General features: G+C 47.1%; 1 protein-coding gene across 2 annotated transcripts in view; it reads left to right on the top strand.

The window, feature by feature from the left end:
- LOC140405453 (cytoplasmic dynein 1 intermediate chain 2-like) overlaps positions 1–25,839 on the top strand; it is a 190,159-nt gene that overhangs the window by 24,602 nt on the left and 139,718 nt on the right. For both annotated transcript variants that reach the window (XM_072493884.1, XM_072493885.1), the window contains exon 2: positions 906–1,023. In XM_072493884.1, coding sequence (XP_072349985.1) covers positions 916–1,023 — 108 coding nt within the window. In that variant the 5' untranslated portion in view covers positions 906–915. The remainder of the gene's footprint in view (positions 1–905; positions 1,024–25,839) is intronic.

Genomic DNA, 25,839 nt, shown 5'->3' with positions numbered 1-25,839 from the left:
ATTAAATGTTTTTAAGATAAAGATAGATAGTTTTTTGAAGAATAAAGGGATTAAGGGTTATGGTGTTCGGGCCGGAAAGTGGAGCTGAGTCCACAAAAGATCAGCCATGATCTCATTGAATGGAGGAGCAGGCTCGAGGGGCCAGATGGCCTACTCCTGCTCCTAGTTCTTATGTTCGTATTCAATGTCTCTATATCTTTTTAGAATGTGGAGACCAGAACTTTGGCTGGTCCTGAAAATGCGCTGACCTGAAAATCACTGTATCTCGCTCCCTCCTTGAGTAAATGTCTTCCCAGAGGCCGCAACCACAGCAGTGAAGCCTCACCTCAAACCTACCCTTTAATCCTGTTTTTTTTTTAACCTCACAAACCTTGCGTCTGTCTTGTGTCTGTCTGGGTGGACGGTAGGACGGGGCCGTGGGGTTCAGTAGACTGGTGGACAATTGTCATGTTATTTTTTTTAATATTCATTTTTTCCTCTTATTAATAAACAGTTTGTTAATGTTTTACTTATGAATCTGATGCCTGCAACTCATTGGAGTAGTCGAGGGTTAAAGAACTGAGGAAAGCACAAATTGTTGGGACTCCGGGGTCTGTGGGGCTGGAACTGACCGTGCCCTCGCTCAGGGTGTTGTCACAAGAGGTTCATGAATGGAGCAGCCCTGATTTATCTATTTTCTTGTAAATTTAGAGTACCCAATAAATTTTTTCCACTTAAGGGGCAAGATAGCATGGCAATCCACCTACCCTGCACATCTTTGTGTTGTGGGGGCGAAACCCAGGGGACAGTGGCCCAGAGCCGGGATCGAACCTGGGACCTCGGCACCGCGAGGCAGCAATGCTATCCACTGTGCTGCCCTCAGCCCTGATTTATTGTCTCGCTGAGACGGTCTCTTCCATTTTCAGGTGCCCTACTATGGCAGACAAGAGTGAACTCAAAGCTGAGCTGGAGCGCAAAAAGCTACGGTTGGCGCAGATCAGAGAAGAAAAGAAGCGAAAAGAGGAGGAGAAGAAAAGAAAGGATGTGAGTCTCTATATTGTTTGCAAACTCTGAAAAATCCAATGTTTTATGTTTGGGAATATCCTCATTACAATTGGAAACAATGACATTGTGCCCAGGTCAGACACATTAAAGCTGCCCGATGTTACCAAACCTGAAATAGATAGAAACACACAAACTAGAATCAGGAGGAGGCCGTTCGGCCCTTCGAGCCTGCTTCGCCATTCATTATGATCATGGCTGATCATCAAGTTCAATACCCTGATCCTCCCTTTCTTCCATATCCCTTGATCACTTTAGCCCCAAAAGCTATATCTCATTCCTCCTCGAAATTACACAACGTTTTGGCCTCAACTACTTTCTGTGGTACCGAAGGTGGCAGCTCGGTAGCACAAGTGGTTAGCACAGTTGCTTCACAGCTCCAGGGTCCCAGGTTCGGTTCTCTGTACGGAGTCTGCACGTTCTCCCCATGTCTGCGTGGGTTTCCTCCGGGCGCTCCGGATTCCTCACACAGTCCAAAGATGTGCAGGTTAGGTGGATTGGCCAGGCTAAATTGCACTTCGTGTCCAGAAAAAAAAAAGGTGAGGTGGGGTTGCTGGGTTACCAGAATAGGATGGAGGCGTGGGCTTGGATAGGGTGCTCGATGGGCCGAATGGCCTCCTTCTGCACTGTAACTTCCATGAATTCCACAGATTCACCACTCTCTGGGTGAAGACATTTCTCCTCACCTCAGTCCTAAAAGGTCTACCCCTTATAGAACATAGAACGATACAGCGCAGTACAGGCCCTTCGGCCCACGATGTTGCACCGACATGGGAAATCAAAAAACAAAAGCCATCTACCTACACTATGCCATTATCATCCATATGTGTATCCAATAAACTTTTAAATGCCCTCAATGTTGGCGAGTTCACTACTGTTGCAGGTAGGGCATTCCACGGCCTCACCACTCTTTGCGTAAAGAACCTACCTCTGACCTCTGTCCTATATCTATTACCCCTCAGTTTAAGGCTATGTCCCCTCGTGCTAGCCATTTCCATCCGCGGGAGAAGGCTCTCGCTGTCCACCCTATCTAACCCTCTGATCATTTTGTATGCCTCTATTAAGTCTCCTCTTAACCTTCTTCTCTCTAACGAAAACAACCTCAAGTCCATGACGTCATGACTCCGGAACTCAATCCCTCTACCAATAAAGGCCAACACACCATAGGCCTTCTTCACAACCCTATCAACCTGGGTGGCAACTTTCAGGGATCTATGTACATGGACACCGAGATCCCGCTGCTCATCCACACTTCCAAGAATTCGACCATTAGCCAAATATTCCGCATTCCTGTTATTCCTTCCAAAGTGAATAACCTCACACTTCTCTACATTAAACTCCATTTGCCACCTCTCAGCCCAGCTCTGCAGCTTATCTATGTCCCTCTGTAACCTGCAACATCCTTCCGCACTGTCGACAACACCACCGACTTTAGTGTCGTCTGCAAATTTACTCACCCACCCTTCTGCGCCCTCCTCTAGGTCATTTATAAAAATGACAAACAGCAACGGCCCCAGAACAGATCCTTGTGGTACGCCACTTGTAACTGAACTCCATTCTGAACATTTCCCATCAACCACCACCCTCTGTCTTCTTTCAGCTAGCCAATTTCTGATCCACATCTCTAAATCACCCTCAATCCCCAGCCTCCGTATTTTCTGCAATAGCCTACCATGGGGAACCTTATCAAACGCTTTACTGAAATCCATATACACCACATCAACTGCTCTACCCTCGTCTACCTGTTCAGTCACCTTCTCAAAGAACTCTAAGGTTTGTGAGGCATGACCTACCCTTCACAAAGCCATGCTGACTATCCCTAATCATATTCTTCCTATCTAGATGATTATAAATCTTGTTTCTTATAATCCCCTCCAAGACTTTACCCACAACAGACGTGAGGCTCACCGGTCTATAGTTGCCGGGGTTGTCTCTACTCCCCTTCTTGAACAAAGGGACCACATTTGCTATCCTCCAGTCCTCTGGCACTATTCCTGTAGCCAATGATGACATAAAAATCAAAGCCAAAGGCTCAGCAATCTCTTCCCTGGCTTCCCAGAGAATCCTAGGATAAATTCCATCAGGCCCCGGGGACTTATCTATTTTCAGCCTGTCCAGAATTGCCAACACCTCTTCCCTACGTACCTCAATGCCATCTATTCTAATAGCCTGGGTCTCAGCATTCTCCTCCACAACATTCTCTTTTTCCTGAGCGAATACTGACGAAAAATATTCATTTAGTGTCTCGCCTATCTCTTCAGACTCCACACACACTTTCCCATCCCTGTCCTTGACTGGTCCTACTCTTTCCCTAGTCATTCGCTTATTCCTGACATACCTATAGAAAGCTTTTGGGTTTTCCTTGATCCTTCCTGCCAAATACTTCTCATGTCCCCTCCTTGCTCGTCTTAGCTCTCTCTTTAGATCCTTCCTCGCTACCTTGTAACTATCAAGCGCCCCAACTGAAACTTCACACCTCATCTTCACATAGGCCTCCTTCTTCCTCTTAACAAGAGATTCCACTTCTTTGGTAAACCACGGTTCCCTCGCTCGACGCCTTCCTCCCTGCCTGACCGGTACGTACTTATCAAGAACACGCAGTAGCTGTTCCTTGAACAAGCTCCACATATCCAGTGTGCCCAACACTTGCAACCTACTTCTCCAACCTACCCCTCCCAAGTCATGTCTAATGGCATCATAATTGCCCTTCCCCCAGCTATAACTCTTGCCCTGCGGGGTATACTTATCCCTTTCCATCATTAACGTAAACGTCACCGAATTGTGGTCACTGTCCCCAAAGTGCTCTCCTACCTCCAAATCCAACACCTGGCCTGGTTCATTACCCAAAACCAAATCCAATGTGGCCTTGCCTCTTGTTGGCCTGTCAACATATTGTGTCAGGAAACTCTCCTGCACACATTGTACAAAAAACGACCCATCTAATGTACTCGAACTATATCTTTTCCAGTCAATATTTGGAAAGTTAAAGTCTCCCATAATAACTACCCTGTTACTTTCGCTCTTATCCAGAATCATCTTCGCCATCCTTTCCTCTACATCCCTAGAACTATTAGGAGGCCTATAGAAAACTCCGAACAGGGGGACCTCTCCTTTCCTGTTTCTAACCTCAGCCCATACTACCTCGGAAGAAGAGTCCCCATCTAGCATCCTCTCCGCCACCGTAATACTGTTCTTGACTAGCAGCGCCACACCTCCCCCTCATTTGCCTCCTTCTCTGAGCTTACTAAAACACCTAAACCCCGGAACCTGCAACAACCATTCCTGTCCCTGCTCTATCCATGTCTCCGAAATGGCCACAACATCTAAGTCCCAGGTACCAACCCATGCTGCCAGTTCCCCTACCTTATTTCGTATACTCCTGGCATTGAAGTAGACACACTTCAAACCACCTACCTGAACACTGGCCCCCTCCTGCGACGTCAAATCTGTGCTCCTGACCTCTATACTCTCAATCTCCCATACCCTAAAACTACAATCCAGGTTCCCATGCCCCTGCTGCATTAGTTTAAACCCCCCCAAAGAGCACTAACAAATCTCCCCCCCAGGATATTTGTGCCCCTCAGGTTCAGATGTAGACCATCCTGTCTGTAGAGGTCCCACCTTCCCCAGAAAGAGCCCCAGTTATCCAGAAATCTGAATCCCTCCCGCCTGCACCATCCCTGTAGCCACGTGTTTAATTGCTCTCTCTCCCTATTCCTCATCTCATTATCACGTGGCACGGGCAACAACCCAGAGATAACAACTCTGTTTGTTCTCATTCTGAGCTTCCATCCTAGCTCCCTGAAAGCCTGCCTGACATCCTTGTCCCCTTTCCTACCTATGTCGTTAGTGCCAATGTGGACCACGACTTGGGGCTGCTCCCCCACCCCTTAAGGACCCGGAAAACACGATCCGAGACATCACGTACCCTTGCACCTGGGAGGCAACATACCAAACGTGAGTCTCTCTCGCTCCCACAAAATCTCCTATCTGTGCCCCTGACTATCGAGTCCCCAATTACTAATGCTCTGCTCCTCTCCCCCCTTCCCTTCTGAGCAACAGGGACAGACTCCGTGCCAGAGGCCCGTACCCCATGGCTTACCCCTGGTAAGTCGTCCCCCCCACAAGTATCCAAAGCGGTAAACTTGTTACTCAGGGGAACGACCGCAGGGGATCCCTGCACTGACTGCTTCTTCCCAGTCCCTCTTACAGTTACCCATCTATCTCCAATCTTTGGTGTAACTAATTCCCTCTGCCTCCCGAATGATCCGAAGTTCATCCAACTCCAGCTCCAGTTCCCTAACTCGGTCTTGGAGGAGCTGGAGATGGCTGCACTTCCTGCAGGTAAAATCAGCAGGGACACTAACGGCATCCCTCACCTCAAACATCCTGCAGGAGGAACATTGCACTCCCTTCCCTGCCATCTCTCTAACTTCCAACCAAGCTCTGGTTAATAAATAAATAAATAAAAATTTAAAATAAAATAATACTATAATATGGCACTTACCTCACACCAATGGGTCTTATTATTAGGTTAGAGGAGGAGGGCGGGTGGGAGACACTACACGTGTAGTGTCTCGGGTTTCCTCTCCACCAGAATTTATTGGTTGGGGGCGGGGGGGGGGGGGAACCTTCCCAGAGGTCCGCGGGTCGAACTTCCGGTTCCCGCCTTTTTTTTAAAAAATAATAATAAAACAGAAAAGAAGAACAGAATTGGGACCAGGTAAGTGTTTTTTAAATCAAAAACTTACCTCCCGACAGGCCCCTGCACTCTGCTCCCGCCGAAATTCTCTTCAAACTATGACCCCTTGTTCTGGAATCCCCCACCATCGGGAACATTCTTCCTGAATCTACCCTGTCTAATCCTGTTAGAATTTTGTAAGTTTCTGTGAGATCCCCTCTCACTCGTCTAAACTCCAATGAATATAATCAGAATTGACTTAGTCTCTCTTCATATGACAGTCCCACAATCCCAGGAATCAGTCTGGTAAACCTTCGCTGCACTCCCTCCATAACAAGAACATCCTTCCTCAGACACGGACACCAAAACTGCACACAATATTCCTAGTGTGGCCTCACCAATGCCCTATACAATTGCAGTAAAACATCTCTATTCCTATACTCAAATCCTCTCGCCATGAAGGCCAATATACCATTTGCCTTCTTTACTGCCTGCTGTACCTGCGTACTTACTTTCAGCGACTGATGCACGAGGACACCAAGGTCTCGCTGAGTATCCACCTCTCTCAATTTACACCATTCAAATAATAATCTGCCTTCTGTTATGGGCGAGGCATTTTCAGAACCCCAAAATGTATCATGGAGTTCAACCAACCTCTCCCTTTAATGTATTTGTTGCTTTTCCTAGCACACGGCTTGTTCCCTAGGTGTAGAATTACAATTATGGACACGTGGATTTTTAAACACAAAACAATGTTCATTCCATGAACTCAACTTAACATCTTAAATAAACATTGGATCTCTTAACACCCCTTACTTCAAAGATCACTCAGAAAATATTGCAACAGTAAATAATTCCTCAAAATGTTCCTTCAAACTTCCAAGAGACTTAACACCTTTGAACAGAATCACATCAGGTTAAAGGCTTTACTATTATGAGTTTAAATCACTCAAATGATCCAGAGATAGTCTTTCATGGCCGAGATCCAGCTCACTGCAAACACAGACACTCCCAAGCTCTTTTCAAACTGTAAAACTAAACTGAAAATGGCTGACCTGACCTCCGCTGCACCCACTCTCTGACATCACTGTTTTCTTAAAGGTACATTGATTAAACATCCATGTCGTAAAGGTACTCTCACATGACACCTCCCCCCAAGAAAAAAAAACCCATCAACTTCAAGATCGTTTCATTTTTCACTTTTGCACCATCCACTAAGAAATGTACACAGTAAATATACCTTTTCATTTTAAAAAGAAAACAACACACGCAAACAGGTATAATAATATAGTCCATTTTTCTTTGTTCTTCTCCCTCAAACCAAAATCCTTCTCGATTGACAGTCTCTTTGAACAAAGTCTCTGCACGATCCATCCATTCCTCTACTCGGCATTTCTCTTCAGAATCAGATACTTTAGTTCAATCTGACCACAGAGTCCCTTGCAATTCTCCAATTCAGGCACATTGGTGATCACAGCTTTCAGGCAGTCAAATGCCTGTTGAAAGTCCGCTGTCCATTGAAATTTTTGACGTTTCTTCAGCAATTCCATCAGTGGAGTAATCACGCCACAAAACTTTTGCACAACTGTTCGATCAAAGCCATTCATGCTAAGAAATCGCATTATTTCCCTTCGTCTTGAGGATAACGGAAACTCCGCAAGGAAAGTGATTCGGGCTTCTCCAAATTAACTTTTGGCGAGGTTCATCACCAAACCCGCCTCCTGAAGTCGACCGAAGAACTCCATACAATGTTTTAAATGTTCTTTCCATGTCTGAAAGTTGGAAATAAAAGCAGATTGTCCCCATTTCTCAATGCAATCCTCCAAACGTGGGATAGGATAAGAGTCCGTTCTTGTAACTGCATTCACCTTTCTATAGTCCACACACAACCGTTGGGTACCGTCTGGTTTAGGTACCATCACTATGGGTGACCACCAGAAAGGGCAGGCAGTCAGTGCAGGAATACCCTGTGGTTGTCCCCCTCTCGAACAGGTATACCCCTTTGGATACTGTCGGGGGGACAGCCTATCAGGGGAAAACAGCAGCAGCCAGAGCAGTGGCACCACGTCTGGCTCTGATGTTCAGAAGGGAGGGTCAAAGCACAGAAGAGCAATAGTCATAGGGGACTCTATAGGTAGGAGCACAGATAGGCGCTTCTGTGGACATGAAAGAGACTCCAGGATGATATGTTGCCTTCCTGGTGCCAGGGTCCAGGATGTCTCCGAACGGGTAGAGGGCATCCTGAAGGGGGAGGGCAAACAGGTAGAGGTCGTTGTACATATTGGTACTAACGACATAGGCAGGAAGGGGCACAGGAGTTCAGGGAGCTAGGCAGAAAGTTAAAAGACAGGACCTCTAGGGTTGTAATCTCGGGATTACTCCCTGTGCCACGTACCAGTGAGGCTAGAAATAGGAAGATAGAGCAGCTAAACACGTGGCTAAACAGCTGTTGTAGGAGGGAGGATTTCCATTATCTGGACCACTGGGAACTCTTCCGGGGCAGGTGTGACCTATATGAGAAGGACGGGTTGCATCTAAACTGGAGAGGCATAAATATCCTGGCCGCGAGGTTTGCTACTGTCACACGGGAGGGTTTAAACTAGTGTGGCAGGGGGGTGGGCACGGGAGCAATAGGTCAGAAGGTGAGAGCATTGAGGGAGAACTAGGGAATAGGGCCAGTATGGCTCTGAGGCAGAGCAGACAGGGTGAAAGTGCTGAACACAGCAGGTCAGGAGGCCTGAAGTGCATATGTTTTAATGCAAGAAGTATTACGGGTAAGGCAGATGAACTTAGAGCTTTGATTAGTACTTGGAACTATGATGGTGTTGCCATTACAGAGACCTGGTTGAGGGAAGGGCAGGATTGGCAGCTAAACGTTCCAGGATTTAGATCTTTCAGGCGGGATAGAGGGGGATGTAAAAGGGGTGGCGGAGTTGCGCTACTGGTTAGGGTGAATATCACAGCTGTACTACGGGAGGACACCTCAGAGGGCAGTCAGGCTATATGGGTAGAGATCAGGAATAAGAATGGTGCAGTCACAATGTTGGGGGTTTACTACAGGCCTTCTAACAGCCAGCGGGAGATAGAGGAGCAGATAGGTAGACAGATTTTGGAAAAGAGTAAAACCAACATGGTTGTTGTGATGGGAGACTTCAACTTCCCCAGTATTGACTGGGACTCACTTAGTGCCAGGGGCTTAGACGGGGCAGAGTTTGTAAGGAGCATCCAGCAGGGCTTCTTAAAACAATATGTAGACAGTCCAACTAGGGAAAGGGCTGTACTGGACCTGGTATTGGGGAATGAGCCCGGCCAGGTGGTAGAAGTTTCAGTAGGGGAGCATTTTGGGAACAGTGACCACAATTCAGTAAGTTTTAAAGTGCTGGTGGACAAGGATAAGAGTGGTCCTAGGGTGAATGTGCTAAATTGGGGGAATAATTATAACAATATTAGGCGGGAACTGAAGAACATAGATTGGGGGCGGATGTGTGAGCGTGAATCAACATCTGACATGTGGGAGGCTTTCAAGTGTCAGTTGAAAGTAATTCAGGACCCGCATGTTCCTGTGAGGAAGAAGGATAAATACGGCAATTTTCGGGAACCTTGGATAACGAGAGATATTGTAGGCCTCGTCAAAAAGAAAAAGGAGGCATTTGTCAGGGCTAAAAGGCTGGGAACAGACAAAGCCTGTGTGGAATATAAGGAAAGTAGGAAGGAACTTAAGCAAGGAGTCAGGAGGGCTAGAAGGGGTCACGAAAAGTCATTGGCAAATAGGGTTAAAGAAAATCCCAAGGCACGTACATAAAAAGCAAGAGGGTAGCCAGGGAAAGGGTTGGCCCACTGAAGGATAGGCAAGGGAATCTAGCACACTGGGCTAAATCGCTGGCTTTTAAAGCAGACCAAGGCAGGCCAGCAGCACGGTTCAATTCCCGTACCAGCCTCCCCGAACAGGCGCCGGAATGTGGCGACTAGGGGCTTTTCACAGTAACTTAATTGAAGCCGACTTGTGACAATAAGCGATTTTCATTTCATTTTTCATTATGTGTGGAGCCAGAGGAAATGGGCGAGGTACTAAATGAATACTTTGCATCAGTATTCACCAAAGAGAAGGAATTGATAGATGTTGAGTCCGGAGAAGGGTGTGTAGATAGCCTGGGTCACATTGAGATCCAAAAAGACGAGGTGTTGGGCGTCTTGAAAAATATTACGGTAGATAAGTCCCCAGGGCCTGATGGGATCTAACCCAGAATACTGAAGGAGGCTGGAGAGGCAATTGCTGCGGCCTTGACAGAAATCTTTGGATCCTCGCTGTCTTCAGGTGATGTCCCGGAGGACTGGAGAATAGCCAATGTTGTTCCTCTGTTTAAGAAGGGTAGCAAGGATAATCCAGGGAACTACAGGCCGGTGAGCCTTACGTCAGTGGTAGGGAAATTACTGGAGAGAATTCTTCGAGACAGGATCTACTCCCATTTGGAAGCAAATGGACGTATTAGTGAGAGGCAGCATGGTTTTGTGAAGGGGAGGTCATGTCTCGCTAACTTGATAGAGTTTTTCGAAGAGGTCACAAAGATGATTGATGCAGGTAGGGCCGTGGATGTTGTCTTTCTGGGCTTCAGTAAGGCTTTTGACAAGGTCCCTCATGGTAGACTAGTACAAAAGGTGAAGTCACACGCGATCAGGGGTGAGCTGGCAAGGTGGATACAGGCTAGGTCATCGAAGACAGAGAGTAGCAATGGAAGGATGCTTTTCTAATTTGAGGGCTGTGACTAGTGGTGTTCCGCAGGGATCAGTGCTGGGACCTTTGCTGTTTGTAGTATATATAAATGATTTGGAGGAAAATGTAACTGGTCTGATTAGTAAGTTTGCAGACGACACAAAGGTTGGTGGAATTGCGGATAGCGATGAGGACTTTCAGAGGCTACAGCAGGATTTAGATTGTTTGGATACTTGGGCGGAGAGATGGCAGATGGAGTTTAATCCGGACAAATGTGAGGTAATGCACCCCCGCCCCCCAGCCACTTGTATATATCACCAATTCTTCCCTCCCCTTCCACATCCGGAAGCAGCAGTCGCTCCAGGGGGAGTCGTTTCCCAGCAACCTAGGGCACCCCCTCCAGACCTTTGGCGCAAAGTCTCTAACCTGTAGATACCTGAACTCACTCCCCCTCGGCAGCTCTACCCTCTCCCTGAGCTCCTCCAGACTGCCGAACCCTTCCTCCAAATACAAATCCCTCACCTTGACCAGCCCCACTTCCCCCCCACCCCCTGGCTCAAACCCATGATTCTCGCACAGCGGCGTTAACACAGACATCCCTTCCACCCTAAAATGTCTCCTCAACTGATTCCATATCTTCACCGTGGACTGCACCACTGGGCTCCCTGAATACCTACTCGGAGCCATAGGCAAAGCTGCTGCCACCATAGCCCTCAAACTAGACCCCTTACAAGATTCCTCCTCCATCCTTGTTTTTTTTTTAAATTTTAGAATGCCCAATTAATTTTTGTTTCCAATTTAGCGTGGCCAATCCACCTACCCTGCACATCTTTGGGTTGTGGGGGCGAAACCCACGCAGACACGGGGCGAATGTGTAAACTCCACACGGACAGTGACCCAGAGCCGGGATCGAACCCGGGACCTCGGCGGCGTGAGGCAACAATGCTGACCCTCCTCCACCCTAACCCACTCGACCCCTTCTCCTTCCCACCACCGCCGCCGCCCAAAACAATAAAGCAAGTTCGGCAACGCCAACCCACCCCCTGCTGCCTCTGCCTCTATAGCAGGGTCCTCCCCACCCTCGGCACCTTCCCCGCTGACAAAAAGCCCGAAATGATCATGTCCAATTTCCGAAAAAAAGGCTTTGGTTTTAAGTTTGGGAGAGCATGAAAAATAACAAGAACCTCGGCAGAATATTCATTTTCACCACTTGGACCCTCCCTGCGAGTGCAGTGCAGTGCATCCTGTGGTGATATGCATCACTGTAAATACACAAGGGGTTAATGTGAACACACTACACCTAGCTAGACACTAGAGGGAACACCAGAGACATCATGACACACAGACGTTCAACCAATAGGTCAGTAAGATAGGACACGACCAATGGGCAGTCACAACACACACAAGAGGTGACACTACCACAGGGGGGCATTATACCAACCCATATAAAAGAACACAGCACACATGCTCAGTCTTTTTCCAGTGGAGACACTTAGTGAGTACACAGGGTTGATTGAAACACATCACACCCACCACGCGGATTGTAGCAGACTGGTTAGGTAGTCTGAGTAACTATAGCAGGATTGACAGGAGAGTCGAATCCAAGTAGGAGAATTGTTAACAGTTTAATAAACGTGTTAAAGCTATCTCCAAGTCTGAACCTTCCTTTGTCAGAGTGCACATCAAGGAAGCAGCTTATTCTACGTCAAGAGCATAACAAAACATATCCCACCTCTTAAGATCCTTCCTGGCCTCTTCCACCAGCTTTGTAACGTTCCACTTATGGAGCCCCGTCCATTGCCTCGCTACCTGAATCCCCAAATACCTAAACCTATCCCTCGCTACCGTAAATGGCATCCCCCCTAAATTAGCCCGTTGTGCCAACTCATTCACCGGGAATACCTCGCTTTTCCCTACATTCAGTTAGGACGCTGTGCCAACTCATTCACCGGGAATACCTCGCTTTTCCCTACATTCAGCTGCTTGTTTCCCGAGAACCCTCCATACCTCCCCAGCAGGCCCATAATCTATCCCATACTCTCCAGCGGATCCGAAACATACAGCAACAGGTCATCAGCATTGAGCGACACCCGATGCTCCCTCTGTCCCCTCATAATCCCCCGCCACTCCACCGACCCTCTAAGAGCCATCGTCAACGGCTCTATGGCCAGCGCAAACAGTCACGGCGACAGCGGGCACCCCTTCCTCTGTGTAAGTGAAAGCTCCGCGAACTCATACCATTCGTCTTCACCCTCGCCCTTGGTGCCACATACAGCGACCGCCCCCGTGCCACAAATCTCGGCCCAAACCCAAGCCTTCCCAAAACCTCAAACAAGTACTGCCACTCCACCCGATCAAATGCCTTCTCCGCATCCATGGATACCACCACCTCCGGTACCAGAGCCCCCGACGGATTCATCGCCACATTCAACAGCCGTCTTATATTACTCGCAAGCTGCCTGCCCTTCACGAAGCCTGTTTGATCTTTTGCAACCACCCCCGGCATAATCCTCCAGCCTCCCCGCCAACAACTTAGCCGATACTTTCACATCCGTGTTCAATAGTGATACGGGTCTATCCGACCCACATTCCACTGGATCCTTCCCTTTTTTGGGGATTAGTGTGATTACTGCTTGCGTCATCGTCTCCTGCAACTCCCCCAACAGATGTGGTGCCAGGTCCGCCGCAAATTCCTTATAAAATTCTGCCAGGTACCCATCCGGCCCAGGGGCCTTCCCTGATTTCACACCCCTGATACTGTCCAGCACCTCCCTCAGCCCCAGGGGCTCCTCCAACGCCTGCCTCTTTGCTTCCTCCACCTGGGGAAATTCCAGCTCCATGTCCCCCTCCTCTCCCACCCGGGTCTGCCTCGTAAAGTCCCTAGTGGTACTCCCTAAACGCCTCATTTATCTTCCCTGCCTCTGACACCACATCCCCAGCCCCAGTCCGTACCTTCAATATTTCCGTGGGCGCGGCCTGCCTCCGCAGCTGGTGCGCCGGCATGCAGCTCGCCTTCTCCCCATACTCGTACTGCACCCCTCTTGCCCTACGCAGTTGTTCTACTGCCCTCCCCGTTGTCAGCCTATCAAACTGCCCCGGCAACTTTTTCTTCCTCGCCAATCCCTTCGCAGTGGGGACCCTCGAATACCCCCTGTCCACCTCCACTATCTCACTCAGTAGACGGTCATGTTCCTCCCTCCTTTCCCTATCCGCACCAGCCTTAAACAAAATAATTTTCCCCGGACCACTGCCTTCAGTGCTTCCCAAAAAATGGCCGCCGACACCTCCCCATTCTGATTCAACTCCACATACCGCCTGCACCTTATCACAAAAACCTCCAACAACCCCGAGTCAAACCTCCACTCCGGCCTCTGGTCTCGTCTCGCTCTAAACCAAATCTCCAGCCAGTGGGGCACATCGTCCGAGATCACTATTCCCGCATACACTGCCCCCTTCACCCCAAACAAAATCTCCCGACTCACTACAAAGTAATCAGTCTTCGAATACACCTTATAGACGTGTGAAAAGAAGGAATACTCCCTTCCCCCTGGGTTCTGTAAACGCCATGGATCCACCATACCCATCCTCTCCATAAACCCCCCCAGCACCCTTGCCATTCGTACCCTACCCATCGACCTGGGGCTCGACCAATCCACCCTCGGCTCCAGGACACAGTTAAAATCTCCTCCCATGATCAACTGGTACGTGGCCAAATCTGGGATTGCTGCCAGCAACCCCCTCATTAAACCCAGATCATCCCAATTTGGGGCATACACATTTACCAACACCCCCGGTGCCCCTTCCAATACCCCACTCACAATCGCATATCTCCCACCTGGATCCCTCACCTCCTTCGCACTCACGAATCCCATTATTTTGCTCATTACAATTGCCACTCCCCTCAATTTCGAATCAAACCCAGAGTGGAAAACCTGCCCGACCCACTCCTTCCTTAACCCAACCTGGTCCTTCGCATGGAGGTGCGTTTCCTGTAGAAAGATAAGCCCCGCTTTCAATCTCCTGAGGTGCGCGAACACCCGCGAACTTTTAACTGGCCAATTCAGTCCCTGGACGTTCCACATTACCATCCTTACCAGAGGCTTACGCCTCCAAACGCCTCTACCATCCTTCATCTTCTCCACTTAACTCCTGCCCCCTTAATTCCATCCTGTTCCGAGCCCATTCCAGATGGCCCCTTTCTCCACCCCTGACCATGTCATCACTCACCCCCTGCCTCCGAAAAGTTCCAGAGAGGTAGAGGCTAGGATTGCAAAGATGATTCAGGATAGGAGCGAAAGCAACAGGGTAGTTGTTATGGGGGACTTTAACTTTCCAAATATTGACTGGAAACGCTATAGTTCGAGCACATTAGATGGGTCTGTTTTTGTCCAATGTGTTCAGGAGGGTTTCCTGACACAGTTTGCAGATAGGCCAACGAGAGGCGAGGCCGTATTGGATTTGGTACTGGGTAATGAACCAGGACAGGTGTTAGATTTGGAGGTAGGTTAACACTTTGGTGATAGTGACCACAATTCGATTACGTTTACTTTAGCGATGGAAAAGGATAGGTATATACCGCAGGGCAAGAGTTATAGCTGGGGGAAAGGCAATTATGATGCGATAAGGCAAGACTTAGGATGCATCAGATGGAGAGGAAAACTGCAGGGGATGGGCACAATTGAAATGTGGAGCTTGTTCAAGGAACAGCTACTGCGTGTCCTTGATAAGTATGTACCTGTCAGGCAGGGAGGAAGTGGTCGAGCGAGGGAACCGTGGTTTACTAAAGCAGTTGAATCACTTGTTAAGAGGAAGAAGGAGGCTTATGTAAAGATGAGACATGAAGGTTCAGTTAAGGCGGGTTCAGTTAAGGCGCTCGAGAGTTCCAAGTTCGCAAGGAAGGACCTAAAGAGAGAGCTAAGAAGAGCCAGGAGGGGACATGAGAAGTCTTTGGCAGGTAGCATCAAGGATAACCCTAAAGCTTTCTACAGATGTGTCAGGAATAGTTTCTTAGTGTTGGGTGGGGTTACTGGGTTATGGGGATAGAGTGGAGGTGTGTGTTTGGGTAGGGTGCTCTTTCCAAGAGCCGGTGCAGACTCGATGGGCCGAATGGCCTCCTTCTGCTCTGTAAATTCTATGATAATCTATGAATAAAAGAATGACTAGGGTAAGAGTAGGGCCAGTCAAGGACAGTCGTGGGAAGTTGTGCGTGGAGTCCGAGGTGATAGGAGAGGTGCTGAATGAGTATTTTTCGTCAGTATTCATACAGGAAAAAGACAATGTTGTCGAGCAGAATACTGAGATTCAGGCTACTAGACTAGAAGAGCTTGAGGTTCTTAAGGAAGAGGTGTTAGCAATTCTGGGAAGTGTGAAAAGAGATATGTCTCCTGGGCCGGATGGGATTTATCCTAGGATTCTATGGGAAGCTAGGGAGGAGATTGCTGAGCCTTTGGCTTTGATCTTTATGTCATCATTGATTACAGGAATAGTGTCAGAAGACTGGAGGATAGCAAATGTTGTCCCCTTGTTCAAGAAGGTGTTGCTAACTTTTCCCGTTGGTTCAATTGCTCTGTTTTATTACCTTTGCCCTCGAGTCGCCAGGTATCTTTATGATACCGCCACGAGGTTCAAGTCCAAGTAATGATCAATAACCCAATACACCGATTAGTAAGATTCAAATCAAAGCACATTTATTATACACCGTAATCGCTACTCATGCACAAATTCTACGTCTAAGCTACTTCTACAACTAACAGGCCTATACTTAACTTCGGGCTGGCCCACCAGGTCAGGGGGAACAAATGGCCTTTCGTTCGGGTTCTGAGTCTGCGGGATTCGAAGTTGGTACGGATTGGTAGCTAGGAGCGCCTATCTCGTGGCGAGCGTTGAATTAAGACTTACTTCTTTCGGTGGTCACTGCACCGGTCACGGTCAATGTTGGTTCGCGTTGCTGGGTGACCCGGGCAGGACGAAGAGGTGAAGAGAGCGATTTGAACTTGGGGCTTAACTCTTATAGTCCCCAGGGGCTTCCCGCCTTTCGGGGCGGACCCTGTACCTGGTCCCAAGTGATTGGACTTTGTCCCAATCGCTTGGTTCGATTTCTCCACGACTGGAGCGGTTCCCTGATCGATGGGCGGTCTTGAGGTGTTCGTTCACCTCCTTTGTGTTGGCTCCTGCTGGCGCCGGGAAGTCTGGCTTAGTTTTGAGTGTCCCAAATGTTGCTATTGTCCCCGGGGATTGCTCATTAGTATATGGATGGCTGCTACATTATTATGCTGATGGTCGCTGGTATCGATGTTGTCTGGCCTTTTGTAGAGTTTTAATGCACAGCAAACCTGCACCTGCTGGTTTCTGTCTGTGTTGGCTGACTTTCCCATCAGCCTTTGCCGTTCGCCATTTTAAATCGGGAGTTGGCCAATTTAGGTGGCTACAAAGGGGAGTAGAGACAACCCCGGTAACTATAGACCAGTGAGCCTTACTTCTGTTGTGGGCAAAGTCTTGGAAAGGTTTATAAGAGATAGGATGTACAATCATCTGGAAAGGAATAATTTAATTAGAGATAGTCAACACGGTTTCGTGAAGGGTAGGTCGTGCCTCACAAACCTTATTGAGTTCTTTGAGAAGGTGACCAAACAGGTGGATGAGGGTAAAGCAGTTGATGTGGTGTATATGGATTTCAGTAAAGCGTTTGATGAGGCTCCCCACGGTAGGCTATTGCAGAAAATACAGAGGCATGGGATTCAGGGTGATTTAGCAGTTTGGATCAGAAATTGGCTAGCTGGAAGAAGGCAAAGGGTGGTGGTTGATGGGAAATGTTCAGACTGGAGTCCAGTTACTAGTGGTATACCACAAGGATCTGTTTTGGGGCCACTGCTGTTTGTCATTTTTATAAATGACCTGGAGGAGGGCGCAGAAGGATGGGTGAGTAAATTTGCCGATGACACGAAAGTCGGTGGAGTTGTGGACAGTGCGGAAGGATGTTACAAGTTACAGAGGGACATAGATAAGCTGCAGCGCTGGGCTGAGAGGTGGCAAATGGAGTTTAATGCAGAAAAGTGTGAGGTAATTCATTTTGGAAGGAATAACAGGAAGACAGAGTACTGGGCTAATGGTAAGATTCTTGGTACTGTTAATGAGCAGAGAGATCTTGGTGTCCATGTACATAGATCCCTGAAAGTTGCCACCCAGGTTGAGAGGGTTGTTAAGAAGGCATACGGTGTGTTAGCTTTTATTGGTGGAGGGATTGAGTTTCGGAGCCATGAGGTCATGTTGCAGCTGTACAAAACTCTGGTGCGGCTGCATTTGGAGTATTGCGTGCAGTTCTGGTCGCCGCATTATAGGAAGGATGTGGAAGCATTGTAAAGGGTGCAGAGGAGATTTACCAGGATATTGCCTGGTCTGGAGGGAAGATCTTATGAGGGAAGACTGAGGGACTTGAGGTTATTTTCTTTAGAAAGAAGAAGGTTAAGAGGTGACTTAATAGAGGTATACAAGATGATCAGAGGATTGGATCGGGTGGACAGTGAGAGCCTTTTTCCTCGGATGGTGGTGTCTAGCACGAGGGGACATAGCTTTAAATTGAGGGGAGATAGATATAGGACAGATGTCAGAGGTAGGTTCTTTACTCAGAGAGTAGTAAGGGCGTGGAATGCCCTGCCTGCAACAGTAGGTGACTCGCAAATGGTCATTGGATAGACATACGGACGATAAGGGAATAGTGTAGATGGGCTTTCGAGCGGTTTCACAGGTCGGTGCAACATAGAGGGCCGAAGGGCCTGTACTGCGCTGTTATGTTCTATGTCGCAGCAACCTCCACCCGCCCACCCCTCTCGGCCTTCTCCCCCACCACCTCACTTCCGTTCACCAGCATTACTTGCTGGCGCAGCAGCCCCTGCTCATAGACACCTCCCACCCCCAGTCCTCAGCTCAAGGAGAAAGGCTGACCTTACCATCTCTACCCAAAGACTTCTCCTGAATCCCAGGCCGCCTCCCCCAAAAGCAAACAAGCAAATGCTGAACACAAACATTCCCATAAAGCAAGTTGAGGGGGTGGGAACATCCATCCCCAAATACACATTTAACCCCTACAACCCCTTACAATCTCAACATTAAACAGCAAACCCCCCCCCACCAAAAGAGATGAAAATCCCCCAATCCCTACTCCCACTTCAAACATGCTCCTAACCATTACGAAGCACCCCGGTTCCCAAGCATTGTCCCCCAGTTAATGCTCCTTAATGAGTCTTCGGCCACTTCTGGGGTCTCAAAATAATACTCCGGGCCTCTGAACGTCACCCATAATTTCGCCGGGAAGAGCACCTCAAACCTGATCCGCTGCCAGTTCCGCACCGCCTCGGCCTTGTTGAACCCTGCCCGCCGCTTCGCCAACTTGGCTCCGATGTCCTGACAAATTTGGACCTTATTCCCCTCCCAGTGCAGGGACGCTTCTCCCTGGCTTAATGTAAAATCCTCTCTTTCTCCACAGATTTGTGGAGTCTCGCGATCACCGTCCGCGGCGGCTCCCCAGCTCTAAGCTTCTGCCTCAGGGATCTATGCGCTCCATCCACTTCAGTGGCCTTATCTAGCACCTTTCCGCCACCAGCATCCTTGAGACGTACCTCGTGGCACTCACACCTTCCACTCCTTCAGGCAGGCCCACTATTCACAGGTTCTGCCTTTTCTTTTTTTAAATTTAGAGTACGCAATTCATTTTTTCCAATTAAGGGGCAACTTAGCGTGGCCAATCCTCGTATCTGCACATCTTTGGGTTGTGGGTGTGAAACCCACGCAAACACAGGGAGAATGTGCAAACTCCACACAGACAGTGACCCAGAGTCGGAATCGAACCTGGGACCTCAGCGCCACCGTGCTGCCTTGGTTCTGCCTTCTTTAGGTATTCTCCTGCTCCTCCACCTTTGCCCTCAACATTTTACACAGGTCCCCTAGGAGCCCCATCTCCGCCCCCAGAGTCACCACACGATCACTGTGGTCCGAGATCACTCCTTCAATCTCCCGAAACTGTGATCCCTGCACCTCCAAACCCTTCTCCACCAGTTCCGTCGAACTGTTCAGGGGTGTCACAGCTCCTTCGATGGCCTTCGAGCGATTCTCCCACATTTCCTTCCTCTGCTGGCGGAATTCCTACTTAATAAAACCCATCAATTCCTGCTGGGGCCTTCCACCTTGCACCAGCCCTTCCCCCTCAGCCATCCTTACACTGGCTGCTGCAGCACCGGTTTCCTCCAACCCTTTTGTCAGGTCTCTGACCGTCTTCTGCCGGGTTTGGTAACCAGCGGACATACAGCTCCTGGGGGAAACTACCCCTCCAACCTTCACCTACACCTTTTCATCAAAATTCCACCCATTATCGGGTAAAAAGAGCTCTTTCCTACGCCTTCAAGCAGGAGCTGCCCTGTGCGCGACCACTCACTCCATGGCCACCACCGTATGTTATGCTACCTAATTAATAGAATCACGCAGCACAGCAAAAGGCCATTTAGCCCATGTGTTGGTTCTTTCAGAGAGCTGTCAAATTAGCCCCACCACACCTCTTACTCCAGCTCCAAAACCTTTTCCACTACAAGTTTTTATCGAATTCCCTTTTGAAAGTTATTATTGAATCTGTTGTCACTGCCCTTTCAAGCGTGATTCCAGATCCTAACAGCTCAGTTGTTGCGCATTGAGTATACTGTACATATACAAGGGCAGTAGGGTGAGTCCATTGTGTTATGGGCGAGGTGTTTTCAGAACCCCAAAATGTGTCATGGAGTTCAAACAACCCCCACCTTTAATGGATTGTTGCTTTTGAAGCACACGGCTTGTTCCCCAGGTGTAGTATTACAATTATGGACACGTGTCTTTTGAAACAAAACAATGTTTATTCCATGAACTCAAATTAACCTTTTAAATAAACATTGGATCCCTTACTTCACCCTTTACTTCAAAGATAACCCCGAAAATAATACAACACTACCCAATCCTGCAAACTGTTCCTTTACACATCCAAAATACTTCACCTTCACAAAAACAGTAACACACCAGGTTACAGTTAATATATATTTTCTGTTGGATGGCAGAGATATATCAGCTTGGTTGACTTTGTGCCGCTCACAGCCTAAAAACACAGTCACACCCAAGCTGCTGTCTCAAAAACTGAAACTAAAACCCAAAACTAACCTCAAAAGGTACATTGCTTAAACATCCATTTCTTAAAGGTACTTTCACATGACACCTCCCCCCAAGAAAAAAATTAATAAACCATCAACTTCAAGATGTTTATTTTTTCACCTTGCACCATCAATTAAGAAATGCACAGAGTAAAAATACTTTTTCGTTTCACAAAAAAACCCAAACACAAACAGGCGAATAATATAGTCCATTTATCCCGTTCTTCTTCCTCCAACCGAAAACCTTCTCGATTGACAGGCTCTTTGAACATGAAAGTCTCTGCACGATCCATCCATTCCTCTACTCCTCAGCATTTCTCTTTAGAATCAGATACTTTAGTTCAATCTGACCAAAGAGCCCCTTGCAATTCTCCAATACAGGTGATCACAGCTTTCAGGCAGTCAAATGCCTGTTGAAAGTCCCCTGTCCATTGAAATTTTTTACGTTTCTTCAGCAAGTCCATCAGTGGAGCAACCAAGCTACAAATCTTTTGCACAAAGGTTCGATCAAATTCATTTATGTTAAGAGATCGCATTATTTCCCTTCGTCTTGAGGGTATCGGAAACTCCGCAAGGAAAGTGATTTGGGTTTCTCCAAATTCACTTTTGGCTAGGTTCATCACCAAACCCGCCGCCTGAAGTCGATCGAAGAACTCCATACGATGTTTTGAATGTTCTTTCCATGTCTGGCTGAAAACTACCAGATCGTCTATGTATACCGCACAATTGGGTAATCCTGAAACAACTGTATTAGTTAACCGTTGAAATGTTGCTGGGGCGTTTTTCATGCCAAATGGCATAACTTTGAACTGGTATATACCATCTGGAGTCACAAAAGTTGAAATTTCCTTCGCTCTTTCAGATAAAGCTACTTGGCAGTAACCTTTCAGTAAATCCAATTTGGAAATAAAAGCGGATTGTCCCACTTTCTCAATGCAATCCTCAAAATGTGGGACAGGGTAAGAGTCCGTTCTTGTAACTGCATTCACCTTTCTATAGTCCACACGCAACCGTTGAGTACCGTCTGGTTTAGATACCATCACGAGAGGTGAGCTCCATTGGCTGCAACCCACTTCAATTATGCCATTTTTAAGCATACTCTCAATCTCTATGTTAACCTGTGCCAATTTTAAAGGATTAAGTCTGTATGGATGTTGTTTGATAGGAACAGCATTTCCCACATCTACATCATGTATAGCCATTTTAGTACTTCCCAATTTATCTCTACATGTGATATCAATAACTCTTTCAGGTCAGTTTGTTTTTCCTCTGGAAGTTAACTTAACAATTCATCCCAATTTTTAAGAACATCTTCATTTTCCAATTTAATTTGAGGTATGTCAAATTCACAGTCATCTGGATTTGGTTCGTCACTTCGAGTTAGAATCATTAAAACCTCCTTTTTCTCTCCTTCCCTTTCAAAGTACCTTTTAAGCATATTCATAGAACATAGAAAAATACAGCACGGAACAGGCCCTTCGGCTCACGATGTTGTGTCGAACCTTTGTCCTAGATTAATCATAGATTATCATAGAATTTACAGTGCAGAAGGAGGCCATTCGGCCCATCGAGTCTGCACCGGCTCTTGGAAAGAGCACCCTACCCAAGGTCAACACCTCCACCCAACACTAAGGGCAATTTTGGACACGAAGGGGAATTTATCATGGCCAATCCACCAAACCTGCACATCTTTGGACTGTGGGAGGAAACCGGAGCGCCCGGAGGAAACCCATGCACACACGGGGAGGATGTGCAGACTCTGCACAGACAGTGACCCAAGCCGGAATCGAACCTGGGACCCTGGAGCTGTGAAGCAATTGTGCTATCCACAATGCTACCGTGCTGCCCTTAAGAACAAATTAATCTACACTATATAATTCTATTGTAATCCATGTATCTATCCAATAGCTGCTTGAAAGTCCCTAATGTTTCCGACTCAACTACTTCCACAGGCAGTGCATTCCATGTCCCCACTACTCTCTGGGTAAAGAACATACCTCTGACATCCCCCCCGATTTCTTCCACCATTCACCTTAAATTTATGTCCCCTTGTAATGGTTTGTTCCACCCGGGGAAAAAGTCTCTGACTGTCTACTCTATCAATTCCCCTGATCATCTTATAAACCTCTATCAAGTCGCCCCTCATCCTTCTCCGTTCTAATGAGAAAAGGCCCAGCACCCTCAACCTTTCCTCGTAAGACCTTCTCTCCATTCCAGGCAACATCCTGGTAAATCTCCTTTGCACCTTTTCCAAAGCTTCCACATCCTTCCTAAAATGAGGCGACCAGAACTGTACACAGTCCTCCAAATGTGGCCTTACCAAAGTTTTGTACAGCTGCATCTTCACCTCGCTGCTCTTAAATTCAATTCCTCTGCTAATGAACACTAGCACACCATAGGCCTTCTTCACAGCTCTATCCACTTGAGTGGCAATTTTCAAAGATGTATGAACATAGACCCTAAGATCTCTCTGCTCCTCCACATTGCCAAGAACTCTACCGTTAACCCTGTATTCCGCATTCATATTTGTCCTTCCAAAATGGACAACCTCACACTTTTCAGGGTTAAACTCCATCTGCCACTTCTCAGCCCAGCTCTGCATCCTATCTATGTCTCTTTGCAGCCGACAACAGCCCTCCTTACTATCCACAACTCCACCAATCTTCGTATCGTCTGCAAATTTACTGACCCACCCTTCAACTCCCTCATCCAAGTCATTAATGAAAATCACAAACAGCAGAGGACCCAGAACTGATCCCTGCGGTACGCCACTGGTAACTGGGATCCAGGCTGAATATTTGCCATCCACCACCACTCTCTGACTTCTATCGGTTAGCCAGTTCGTTATCCAGCTGGCCAAATTTCCCACTATCCCATGCCTCCTTACTTTCTGCATGAGCCTACCATGGGGAACTTTATCAAATGCACTCAAATGCACCAAATTCAGCACTCCCTCAGTCACCAAACTCTCACTATAGCACTCAAAGGCACCAAATTCAGCACTCAGTGCAAACAAAGTCTGCACTGAAGGTGGATCACTTTTATACTGTGAATCTAGCCTCTGAAAACTGGCCTAATCCAATTAACTAATTAACAAGCTCCAGCTGCAAATACCCACAAGTAGAAGCCTGTTTAAAGCTAATTGAAAATTCACCTTCTTCCAAACAGCAACTTTTAAGTTAATTAACTAAATACAAGAAAGACTAGACTTTAGATAAAAATGAACTGTTATACTCCCTCAATCACCAAACTCTCACTACAGCACTCAAATGCACCAAATTCAGCACTCAGTGCAAAACCGGTGAGTTTTCCAGCTATCTGGTGTTTTTACCACATAATTCACCTCACTTAATTTCCTTTCAATCTGATACGGTCCACAAAACCTTGCTGTTAAAGGTTCACCTACCACTGGTAACAACACTAAAACTTTATCCCCACTGGCAAAACTACGAACTTTGGGCTTAATGTCCGCTACCCGTTTCATCACATTTTGTGCAACTTTCAAATGTTGTCTCGCCAATTCACCTGCTCTATTTAATCGTTCCCTAAAATTTAACATGTAATCCAATAGTGTAATTTCCGATTTCTCACCCACCAATTTTTCCTTAATCAATTTAAGTGGTCCTCTTACCTCATGACCAAAAATTAGTTCAAAAGGACTAAATTTGGTAGACTCATTAGATACATCCTTAATTGCAAACAATACGAATGGGATTCCTTTGTCCCAATCCTCTGGGTAATCTTGACAATACGCTCTCAACATTGTCTTTAATGTCTGATGCCACCTTTCTAATGCTCCCTGCGATTCTGGATGGTAAGCAGTTGATTTAACTTGTTTTATTCCGAAGCTATCCATTACTTCTTTGAATAACTTTGAAGTAAAATTTGATCCTTTATCCGATTGAATTTCTGTGGGTAGTCCATATCTAGTAAAGAATTTAACTAACTCCGCCACAATCCTTTTAGCTGTAAAATTACGTACTGGAATGGCCTCTGGAAACCTAGTCGGCACATCCATTATAGTCAAAAGATATTGATTCCCACTTTTTGTTTTAGGAAGCGGTCCTACACAATCAATTAGGACCCTCGTAAAAGGTCACTCAAATGCTGGAATGGGTATTAAGGGCGCTGGTTTTATCACTGCTTGAGGTTTCCCTGTCACTTGATATGTGTGACATGATTGACAAAATTTAACTACATCTTTATGTAGTCCAGGCCAATAAAAATGTTTCTGGATTTTAGCTTGAGTTTTCCTGATTCCCAAATGACCTCCCACTGGTACCTCATGTGCAACTCGCAACACCTCCTTTCTATACCCTACCGGCAATACTACTTGATGAACTTCTACCCACTTTTCATCTGCCTGCATATGTACGGTAGCATTGTGGATAGCACAATCGCTTCACAGCTCCAGGGTCCCAGGTTCGATTCCAGCTTGGTCACTGTCTGTGCGGAGTCTGCACATCCTCCCCGTGTGTGCGTGGGTTTCCTCCGGGTGCTCTGGTTTCCTCCCACAGTCCAAAGATGTGCAGGTTAGGTGGATTGGCCATGATAAATTGCCCTTAGTGTCCAAAATTGCCCTTAGTGTTGGGTGGGGTTACTGGGTTATGGGGATAGGGTGGAGGTGTGGACCTTGGGTAGGGTGCTCTTTCCAAGAGCCGGTGCAGACTCGATGGGCCGAATGGCCTCCTTCTGCACTGTAAATTCTATAAATTCTATGTACAGGTCTCCATTTTCTCATAAAGACATCACTTTTACGGTAATAACACTCTGGGATACTCTCAGATTCCTCTTCCGTATATGCTTTCTGATACATCCGATTTATTTCTACATCTTTCTGTTGTAACTCCGCCAATTTTCCTGAACTGAAAATATCCGTCTTATCTTCCACCTGTTCTTGTTCTTTTTCAAACATCTGATCAAAAATCGTTTCTGATAATTGCACTTCAACTTCATCTTCACTCTTTGATTTATCCTCTTGTCTTAAGCTGTGACTTTGCGACCTTGTTCCTACACAATCCGGAAAAATCCCAGGATATTCGTCCTTCAACACTTCAGTGGTCTGATTTTCCACTGGCTTATCAACCACAGTAGGCATCACTCCCACCTGGGATTCAGCTATATCATTACCCAAGATAAACTGTATTCCTGGACAAGATAGTTTATCTGTTACTCCTACTACCAGAGAAACATAGAACATTACAGCGCAGTACCGGCCCTTCGGCCCTCGATGTTGCGCCGAC

Source organism: Scyliorhinus torazame, chromosome X (assembly GCF_047496885.1).
Source record: "Scyliorhinus torazame isolate Kashiwa2021f chromosome X, sScyTor2.1, whole genome shotgun sequence".
Classification (NCBI taxonomy): Eukaryota; Metazoa; Chordata; class Chondrichthyes; order Carcharhiniformes; family Scyliorhinidae; genus Scyliorhinus; species Scyliorhinus torazame.
This window is presented reverse-complemented; position numbering and strand designations above follow the sequence as displayed.